At 38.3% G+C, this 11,375-nt stretch overlaps 1 protein-coding gene across 3 annotated transcripts in view; it reads left to right on the top strand.

Annotated features, from left to right (window-relative positions):
• The window catches only part of MBD5 (methyl-CpG binding domain protein 5), a 61,649-nt gene that overhangs the window by 30,432 nt on the left and 19,842 nt on the right, over positions 1–11,375 (top strand). For all 3 annotated transcript variants that reach the window (XM_017862168.1, XM_017862166.1, XM_017862167.1), the window contains exons 6-7: positions 430–638; positions 4,399–5,607. In XM_017862168.1, the coding sequence (XP_017717657.1) occupies positions 430–638; positions 4,399–5,607 (1,418 nt within the window). The remainder of the gene's footprint in view (positions 1–429; positions 639–4,398; positions 5,608–11,375) is intronic.

Below are 11,375 nucleotides of genomic sequence, written 5' to 3'. Positions count from 1 at the left end.
TCAGCTCACTTATTTTAATTATCTGGTCAGATACTTACAATTGCTAAAACATTATAGGACTAATTTCAACCTTTAATTTTAGGTCCTCTAAAATAGATCTAAAATCTAAAAATAATAGATCAAGGAATCATATGACACTGCAGCTCAATATGTAAGGACTGCCTAATGCATAGAGCAAAGAAAGACTAAGTAGTCTTTCCATGATATAAAATTTAAAAACTAATTATACAAGATAAAACTAAATAATAAAGCTACTCTTTCCTTACCACTTAGTAAGACTTGAGAAGCAAAAAAGAAAAGCATTACCCAAGTAAGCGTAGCACTTAGTTGTTTTTTTTTTTTTTTTTTCAGAAATTCTCAGGTACAAAGAGAGGCATAGAATCTCCAAAGAATCACATTTACTTATATTTTATGTTTTTCAAACTGTAGGTGATATGTCATCAATAAACAATACTTTGAATAACCATCAACTGACTCATCTACAGTCGCTGTTAAACAACAATCAGATGTTTCCTCCAAATCAGCAACAGCAGCAACTTCTCCAGGGGTACCAGAATCTCCAGGCGTTCCAAGGACAGTCCACAATTCCTTGCCCAGCTAACAATAACCCCATGGCTTGTCTGTTTCAGAACTTTCAGGTACTCTCCTCCCCTGTGTCACGTTAGAAGAAAACAATGTCTGGGTTTGTTTAAACACTTAATTAGCAGGAAAGGGTGAAAAAAGTAGGTTATGTGCCCTTTCACCTCTATTTACTGTTATTTCTCAATCATGAGTATTGTTAAACATTCCAGTCTTTTCTGTGAAGGTTTCCTTTTTTTTAAATTTTGTCTGAAGTATCTCAGCAGTTCTTTTGGAGCTGTTAGTAAAAACTGATTGTGTGACCCTCATAAGCCCTTTCGTCATTTCTCGTTGTTCTCATGACTGAGACCTCCCTTGCATGCCCACCCGTCCATCCTCTCCAGCGTCAGCTCTCACCACTCTTCCCCTGGCTTCAGCCACATGGTACTTCTTCAGTTCCACGAAGTGAATAAATTCCTGCTAGATTAAGGAGATAGGTGGAAAGAGTAACACTAAATCCACATGGGAAGAAAATATGGACTTTTTAAAAATAATCTTGGGGTAGAGAAGGCTCTTTCAGCATGACAGAAAACCAGGGCAGTCGAAAGGAAAAGAAACAAATTTGATTACCTAAAAATTTAAAATCTCTGTGTGATCAAGGATATTCTAAACAAAGCTAAAGGCAAGTGACAACCTGGCAGAAAATATTTTCCTAATACATACTAAATAACACCTATAATGTAAAAGAGCTCCTACAAATCAGAAAGAAAAAGCATAATTGATTAGAAAAAGTTAGCAATAGATATGAACAGATCATTCATAGAAATTGAAAGATAAAGTATTAATAAACTTATGAAAATAATAATCAGAGTTACATAAATTATCACAGTGATGTGTCCATCAGATTGATGATATCCACTGCTGATAAGGGTGCACAGAAATAGATCCTCTCAGATTACTGGTGGTCTGATTACATGCTGATACAGTCCTTTTGGAGAGTAATTTGATAGCATATCAGATTTTTAAATATCTTTTGACCAGAAGTTCAGCTTCTACGTATTAATATCTCATTTTAGAGAAATCTTCAAATGTGAACAAACAAGCACATATCAAAATGTTCAGTGCAGTGTAATTTGTGGTGTCAAAAATTATGAACCACTTCATCAGTAGGGAAATAGTTAAATATATTGTGGTACAGTATATCCATCTACCTACTGGTTTAGAAAATTAGGTAGACTTACATAATCTGATATGGAAAGATCTGTAAGACTGCAAGACTCCAGTGCTATAGTATTGCAGAACAGTACTTTTAAATCTGGAAACCATGAATATAATCATACGCTAAAGGAAAGACCCAGGAAAGTGGAACATCTTTATGTTCAAGGGATAATAAATAAGGCAGGATCCCTGAGGAGGGGGTGTGGGATCCAGAATCTAGTACCATCCCATTTAGGTTGAAAGAAAGGAGGGAAGCAAGGAAGGGAGGTAAGAAGGATGCACTCCAGTGCTGGTTAGTTCTAAGAAAGGAAATAGGACTGAAGTAGGGTGAGAAACTGTGAGTTTGGGTGAGAAGTAATGATGAAGAAAACTTGTATATTTTTGACATATATATATATAATCCATAGTAAAATAATTCAGAAAGGAAGAGGAAGTGCTCAACCGTGTCACTGAGAAAAAAGGTAAGATAAAGCCTGAAGAGAATCCTTTAGATTTACCAATTAGGACATCATCAGTGACTTAGTGGAATGCAGTTTTGCTGGAGTGGTGGGAGCAGGAGCCAGATGGCAAAAGGGAGGAACAGCGAATGGGAGGTTAGGAATTAAAGAGTATAGATTAAAGAAGTATACTTTAGCTGTTCTTGACAAACACACACACACAACACACACACACACACACAACTATATGAGATGATAGATGGGCTCATTTGTTTCACTATAGTAACCCCTTTACCATCTGTATATGTATTCTGTAACATCATGGTGTTAACTTCAAATACACACAACAAAATTTATTTTTGAAAAAAACTTAACTTTGAAGAACGTAAGAGAAATAGGGCAGTGCCCCAGCAGGGGGTCGGGAGTAGATGAATGCAAACTTTAAAATATGTAAGCCATGAACATAATCATGTGCTATAGGAAAGACCCAAAAAAGTGGAAGAGATTGAACATAAAGAAGGGAAGGGAGGCCGGGCATGGTGGCTCACGCCTGTAATCCCAGCACTTTGGGAGGCTGAGGCGGGCGGATCACGAGGTCAGGAGATTGAGACCATCCTGGCTAACACGGTGAAACCCCGTCTCTACTAAAAATGCAAAAAGTTAGCCAGGCGTGGTGGTGCGCGCCTGTAGTCCCAGCTACTTGGAGGCTGAGGCAGGAGAATGGCACGAACCCGGGAAGTGGAGCTTGCAGTGAGCGGAGATCGCACCACTGCACTCCAGCCTGGGCGACAGAGCAAGACTCTGTCTCAAAAAAAAAAAAAAAAAAAAAAGGGAAGGGATAATAAATAAGACAGGATCCTTGAGAAGGGGGCTTGGGATTCAGAACGTAAGTGGAGGGCACACCCTCAGAGAGCAGAAGGGAACCCTCTTATGGGAAGCAGGACAGAATTTAGGACAGGTATAGTTGCAGAGAAGTCTGCTGCCAGGGGCAGGGAGTATCAGAGTATAAGAAATTGTGAGAATTCTTGCCTGATGGGCTTTATTTTCTCTATTATGTAAGGTCAACTACTAAGAATAGTCTGGGAGATGGTGAAGAAGTTGGTGAAGATTTGAATAGTTGTGGAAAATGAGTGACAACTAACTAGAAGATCTAGGATTGATGGGCAGCAATAAGCCCTCAACTGAGGTTGGAAGCTACAAATTCCTATAGACAAATACTCAGCATCCTCACTGTAGATGTAGATAAGGCAGGTAGTTGAATTGATCCAAGATTGGGATTTTACCTGGTAGGTGTAGACAGGGTGATAATAGCAAGAGAGAGGCTGATGTGCTGACAGATCCTAGGTTCTAGATTAGTAGGGAAGGATGTAAAGAAAGGGAGAGATCATTGTGGAAAAAAATCTGAAACTTCAAAGTATCAAGGATCTAGAGCAGTAATTCTTAGATGGCATGGGGTGGGGGGTGGGGGGTGGGGCTAAAATTAGAATAACCTTGGGCACTTTTTCAAACTGCCCTCATCCTTCCTATACCAGAATTCTGATATGCTCCCCTGGTAAGTATGCTGTCCCTTCACCACTTCCCAATTGAGAATCACTTCTGCAGATAGCCATTGTCACTACTGACAGCATGGGGATATGGCCTGAAAAGGCTGAGGAGCAGGTATTACTACCCCATCTTAAAACTAGTGTCATGTTATTGTTAAGAAAGGAGTTTATATATTTTTTTGTTTTATATTGTATTTCACTTAGTTAAGTGGAAACATCAGTGAGTTAGAAATCACTTTCATAATATTTTTCCTTTGCTAATTTGATTACCTGTGACTTGACTCTTTTGAATCCTAAATTGCAAAGACTTATAATGACACCGGATAAATGGAATCATCCCAACCTGAGTACGTTTTCTGTCCAACCACCTCAAGTTTAATTTTTCTAGAGAATGTTTCACAATGATGATTTTAGAAAATCTGTTGAATGATTTTAACCAAAGAAACAGCCTGCAAATATAATCAAGACATAAGCTTTCTTATACAAAGTGACTTTTTACTTCATTTTTTGAGTCTTGTTCTTTATATTTCCTTCCTTGTTATATTTGTTTGTCTTTTGGTAACTTAAAGTTATAGTCTTTCTCTTTGAGGCCTTTAAAATTATTTCCCTGTCTCTCACTGCTTCCTGTCTATTTCTTCAAGGTGAGAATGCAGGAAGATGCAGCTCTCCTAAACAAAAGAATAAGCACTCAGCCTGGGCTCACAGCACTTCCTGAGAATCCAAACACTACACTTCCACCTTTTCAAGATACACCTTGTGAGTTGCAACCGAGGATTGACCCATCTCTTGGTCAACAGGTGAAGGATGGCCTCGTTGTGGGTGGCCCAGGTGATGCTTCCGTAGATGCCATTTACAAAGCAGTTGTCGATGCAGCCAGCAAGGGAATGCAGGTTGTCATCACCACTGCAGTCAACAGTACAACTCAGATCAGCCCCATTCCAGCTCTGAGTGCCATGAGTGCCTTCACTGCTTCAATTGGTGACCCATTAAATCTCTCCAGTGCTGTCAGTGCGGTCATTCATGGACGGAACATGGGAGGTGTTGATCATGACGGTAGGCTGAGGAATTCAAGAGGGGTTCGGCTGCCCAAGAATCTAGACCATGGGAAAAATGCGAACGAAGGAGATGGGTTTGAATATTTCAAGTCAGCAAGTTGCCACACATCCAAAAAACAGTGGGACGGGGAGCAAAGCCCCAGAGGGGAGCGAAACAGGTGGAAGTATGAGGAATTTTTAGATCATCCAGGCCATATCCACAGCAGTCCTTGTCATGAAAGGTCCAATAATGTCTCTACACTGCCATTTCTGCCTGGGGAACAGCACCCAATACTGTTACCACCAAGAAACTGTCCAGGGGATAAAATTCTAGAGGAAAATTTCAGGTATAATAACTACAAAAGAACTATGATGAGTTTTAAGGAGAGACTAGAGAACACTGTGGAAAGATGTGCACACATTAATGGGAATAGACCTCGACAGAGTCGGGGATTTGGAGAGCTGCTAAGCACTGCAAAGCAAGACCTGGTCCTAGAGGAGCAGTCTCCAAGTTCCTCAAATAGTTTGGAAAATTCTCTGGTCAAAGACTACATCCATTACAATGGAGACTTTAATGCCAAAAGCATTAATGGGTGTGTGCCTAGCCCTTCAGATGCTAAAAGCATTAGTAGTGAAGATGACCTAAGGAATCCAGACTCCCCCTCTTCAAATGAATTGATACATTATAGACCAAGGACGTTCAATGTTGGCGACTTGGTCTGGGGCCAAATCAAAGGACTGACTTCCTGGCCTGGAAAATTAGTAAGAGAAGACGACGTTCACAATTCATGTCAACAAAGCCCAGAGGAAGGGAAGGTATACCAATCTTTATCCATTGTCAAATACTAACCTTTGTTCAGATATCAATTATTGGTTTTTGTTATCATCACTTTGGATTCTTTGGATTTGAAATTAGGATTCTTCATGACTCATTGAGGTCTCACAAGCTTCTGGAGCATAAAATGAAGAGGGGATGGTTATAGTCAACAAAATATTGTATCAACAAGGGGTGAGTTGTAAAGCATTTATAGATCACACTAGGGCTCAGGGTGGCTGTAAGCCAGGAACCAGATTTCCAGAATTTGGTCCACTCTGCCTTCCCTCTCTACAGTTACCTAGTTCTTCATTTCATACACTGAGGAGGAAGGCAAGTGTCAATGACTGGGGAAAAAAATCTGGTAGCCTTTGGAGGTCCAGGAGTGTGGCAGGGGTAAGGCCCTCCCAGGCAACAGATGCGCCAGGGGACGACATCTCCTGCATGTGCTTACATGTGGCACACAGAGCTGGGAAGGGGGTACAGTCTGGGTGGAGTTGCAGTCTTTTCTGAAAGCAGCAGGTAAAGTCTGAATTCAGAATTTCCTGAATACCTTTCAGGAAAAGTTCTGGGCCTTTAAAACATATGGAAATGTTTAACCCCATAGTCTGGTTCTACTTAACACAATTAGATCATATAAATTAAATGAAAACTTCTCCATGAAACTACCGTTCAATTTAAAAGAAATTAGTAGGGTTCTTCTGGGCTTTTTTTTTTTTTTTTTTTTCGGCCCTTAAAAAAATGGTGGTATTGGCTCACTAGGCAAGAAATATGCAGAGTGTTTAAAGTAGATAGAAAAATTTATATCTGACCAGGAGGAGATCATTATGCACATTCCCCATATGATGAAGAAATGTATAATTTTCATCTTCCTAGGTAATAAAAATTACTCTTACAGGTATATGTTATTCTCGTAAAGAGTATATTGTATAAAGCAATTTCAACTGTGCTCAAACTTTCACTGGCACTTAAGTTTAATGACAGGAAACCAAAAGCATTTTTGCCAGCACAATAAAAGGATTGTCTTTCTCCAAATAACTAGGAGGTCCTAAAACCTTGCTCATAATGCCTAATATATACTTGTCAGGATACACTCTGGGCATAATGTTTGTACATTTGATAAGGAAATGAATTCCATACCCCTACTCACAAAATATTTTATTCTCTATACTCTCAGAGATCAGACAAACATTCTTTAGGTTGAAAAACCTAAATATTTTTGACAGTTTATTCAAGAAATAATTAGAAACAGAAAAGTGGGCTTTTATGATATAAATGGAACTGCTACAAATACAAGATGTAGACATTGAACTCTTTTACAATGTCTGTGCAAACGAACTAAGTCTTTTTTATGTGCCATTTTACCAGAAGCTTAACTGAAAAAAAAGATTATGGCCTCCCTTCCCTGGAAACATTCTTCCTGTCCTAAATGCCTTGTCTAAATATCTTTTTATGCCCTTAGGAGAGTAAAGGCATGTACTTTTAACACATTTCACATTAAACAATGGTCTAGATCTTCTGATTAATCTCTGCTCGAAAACTCCTGAGACTGAGGTATTCATTGATGTTAGGGGAGATGTACTTTAAAAAAAAAAATCGAAGAGTCCAAGAAACACTTATTTTTCTTCACTTAAATAAGCAAAGTAGTATGTAGTATTCATTCCACTATAAAATAATATTTTTAAAATTCAGATTCTTCTTCCTTAATTTTGGCAATAGATGAATTGTAATAGGAAACGTAAAACTGTTGCTGTAAATTCATATGTTCCCTCTCTCACTGGCTGACCTTGTCATTTTGGATTCTCAAGTAAAAACCTTTATATCAAGATACACTATAGACGAAAAGTATTTTAGTAATTCAGAGAATTTAATTTAAAGCACACATTTAGAGGTGAAAACTGAAAACATACAATAAAATATTAATGATAATACATGAAACATTTATCTATCATTTAAAAAGCAAGGTATAACAGCCTCAGAAGCTCTAAGGACTCAGCATTTTTAAAAAGCTCTGGTCTTTTCAGGACCTACCACACTTTTGCACATAAGTAAACTTAAGTGCTACTTCACAAACATTCTTTTTTCCTCTATAGTTTACAAAACAAGACTTCCCAATACCTTACTTAGTGATGCTCTGTGAGTCAAAGTTCTCATTTTACAACACCAGAAAAGGTAAAATCTCAAACACAGGTCCGACTTCAAGCCAAGTGTCTGATATATTGATGACCCTAGTTCATGAAGAAAAAGTAAAACTATGTTCAATACCTGTATAAGACAAAACATGACGTATTTCAGAGAGATATCTAGTAGAACACTTTTTAAAATTTGTACTCATTCAGGTGAACCAGTTTGGATGTAATTTTATTTATGTAGAGCTCCTTAATGCCCAAGAATGTTGGATAATGCCTTGTACATTAATAACTGGACTTCTGCCTCTAGAAAGGTAAGCATTGCCTTAGGTTACCTTCTATACACTATGGCAATGCCTGACATTTTTATAAAGTCTAAAGCGGAAAGGCAGAGACTAGCTCCAACTTTGTTTATTATAGTAAAACCTTTCTAATTCCGCCTTGCTAATGTGGAATGTGGGATCATTTTCCATAGTGTTTATCTTTGTAGTGTCTAAGAAGAAAAAATTTGCCAAACTATTTTCCTACATTATCATTTTAAACTTTCTTAGCTTTCTTAGCTTCTCAGCTTTCATACTATTTCTGTGTCCACCAAAGAATCCAAGATTCTGTCAGATCCCACCAGATAAAAATCTATGTTAACTCAAGTTTTAGAATAGATTTATTACCCCTGACTCCACCCCACAACATATCATTTATTATTTTCAGTTACAGGCTTTGTTCTCAGCAAGCCACTCCAAATTCTTTATGGAAGCAGGCAAAATAGAAAATAAAGATAATTAATTGACAGCGTAGAAGATTACTATTTCAAAACAAGCTGGGTGCCTCTCCTATTTTTAGGTTGCATGAATGGTCTCTGGTCGAAGGAAGTCAATGCTGTGTGATCAGAGCACTGATAATTGCCAAGGGCTGAGACCTCCCATTGTCAATACATTAATATTTTAGCAGACACCATTAGTCATAATAGTAACTGACTAGGTCAGCTTATGATCTTAGAAAGGCCTTTTTGGTCTTTAGAGGGATAGTAAATGTAGCAGATTACTGATATGCATTAGACATGTTCTGCAGTTTCTGAGATGATTTCCTAAAAGGTATGGTTTCTAGACATCGAATACTGTATAAACACAGTCTGCAGAGAACTAGAGAAAAAGCAAGGTGTAGCATAAAGAGGCATGGGTTTTGGGCACTCTGATGTGAGCCTAATCTTAGCTCTGCTAGTTACCTAAGTGGTCGTAGTAGGTATATTAATCTCCTAGAAGCTGCAGGCTACTCACCTCTTTCAAGTGAGAACATTAATTTCGATTCAAATAGATGCCTTAAGAATTCAATGAAATACTGTAGGTTATTATCTGGCACATCAAAGAGGTTCAGTAAACATTAACCTCCTATTCTCTGCCCTTTATGGTAGATAGTCTTATTAATTTAGGTTCCACCATTATGGAATTGTGGTAATTTGACCTTGGTTATTGTTTACCTCTGCATTGTCCGTGTATAAAGGATTTATTAACCAGGTTGAGAGTAAAGGATTATAAGGATTATATTCAATGAATGAAATAGTTCATAAGTATGTTTACAGCACATGTACAAATCGGCATATCTGATTATAAGTTAGTGTTGGCTGTTAATTTCAAGCAGGAGTTCTACTTGGAAGCGTTTTAAAGCACTCGGTTTGTTGAGTGAACTTCAAAGTTCCTCTTTCCTCAATGTTTCTTAAAAAAATATCAACTCAGACTTTCTTCCTCTACCTTCCCACATAACTCTCTTTCACACGTAAAACAATATTAATTAGTGGAGATTTTTAACAGCCTGTGAAAAGTTGGGATGAATTGCTTGTATGTATTACTTTCCTAATATTGAAGCTATGTGACAGCATTGGAGGACATTATGTGCCTTGTATTCTACCACTCAGGAAGTACTATCTCCTTCCTAATATGTCTTTTCCCTTGGTTAACAATTTGTAATGAAGTACATTCTGGGCCGGGCACAGTGGCTCACGCCTGTAATCCCAGCACTTTGGGAGGCCGAAGCGGGCGGATCACGAGGTCAGGAGATCGAGACCATCCTGGCTAACACGGTGAAACCCCGTCTCTGCTAAAAATACAAAAAATTAGCCGGGCGTGGTGGTGTGTGCCTGTAGTCCCAGCTGCTCGGGAGGCTGAGGCAGGAGAATGGCGTGAACCCGGGAGGCAGAGCTTGCGGTGAGCGGAGATCGCGCCACTGCACTCCAGCCTGGGCGACAGAGCAACACTCTGTCTCAAAAAAAAAAAAAAAAGTACATTCTGGGACATAGTTATACTTGTTCTAAATAACTGGTGCAAGTTTCTCTCTGAACCATGAACCCTTTATTGTTCGTGGCTCAGTGACCAGGAATAAGACCTCAGTGCTGTGCTCCGTACATAGCCAGAACCAGACAGATTGAACTTCCAGACCTTGGCATAATGTTAGGGAATTCTTGGGAAGAAAATGGCTACCTCTGACATTACACCTCTATGCCTTAATATGCAAACATTTTTAAGCCTATGCAACTATGGAGGAAATGGTTATCTTTATGTACCTATTTCATTAACTATTTAAATATAAAGAAAATGCTCTTGTTTTCTAAAATATATTTTACAATTGTCATCTGTCATCTTTGATTTTATGTTAACTGGCTTAAAAGGGTTGCCTCTCAAGCAGTAATAATCAAAAACTAAAATTTTTATTTTGTTCTGCATAGATCATTTTACTTTTGAACATTCTCCCTTTGGTCTTCATATATCATTGCTCTTACATTTGATGTATATTCTGACCCAAGCCAAATTTAAGAAATAATTTATTACTAGACTGGCACCAAAATGTTTCTTTTCAATGACTGCTGTTGGATAGTTGCAGAAACACCTGATTACCAAAAAAAGTCTGCATCTCTGTTCTACACTACCTGGTTAAATGAAGACATTATTTTCAAAGCATAAGTGGGTAGCGTGTTCCCTCTTCAAAACTGCTCTTTGACTTTCTTCCACACAATTATTTCTGGCAAGTAGAGATAAAAACAGCTCTCTGAATAGTCATTCAAAATCGACAAAATTCATCTTTATTAAAACTCATAACCAAATTTATTGGGGGGCAATACATTTTCTGTATGTCAGTTCAGCATCACACGCACACGTGTTTTGACAGCGTGGAGCATAACCAGAGACAACTTACCTCGCATTCTGGGGGTGGGTAACTTAAGAAGCCGAGCCCGGAGAACTAACTTTGGGAGGTGCGCCCTCCTGTGATGTTCAGACATTTTACTTTGAAGAACGTTCTTTGTGTGTTGATCAGTGTTAGCTGTTTATATTCTTTGGTACTATAATTCTCTGTTGAGAATGTTCTTGGTGCATTCACTTTGCCTTATCTATTTTCTTAACCGCTGTTGGAAATGAATCCTTGTCTCTGTACCACAGCATCCACAATACTTGGGTTGCATTTTGGCTGGTAGTGTGACAGAGGCAATCAATGCCTGTCAGCACCAGAATCTCCTTGAAAGGGAGCAAAATAGTTTTTCAAAAGTAATAAGAAAGATAAAATCCAGGCCAACAAAGTCAATTCCTGATCAGAATTTGAAAGATAATAAAAATGAAGAACTAGCGAAGACCAAAAATGTGACTATCAAGAAAAAA

Source organism: Rhinopithecus bieti, unplaced genomic scaffold (genome assembly GCF_001698545.2).
Source record: "Rhinopithecus bieti isolate Rb0 unplaced genomic scaffold, ASM169854v2 scaffold_63976, whole genome shotgun sequence".
Lineage (NCBI taxonomy): Eukaryota > Metazoa > Chordata > Mammalia > Primates > Cercopithecidae > Rhinopithecus > Rhinopithecus bieti.
The sequence above is the reverse complement of the archived record's forward strand: the minus strand, read 5'-3'. Positions and strand labels throughout refer to the sequence as shown.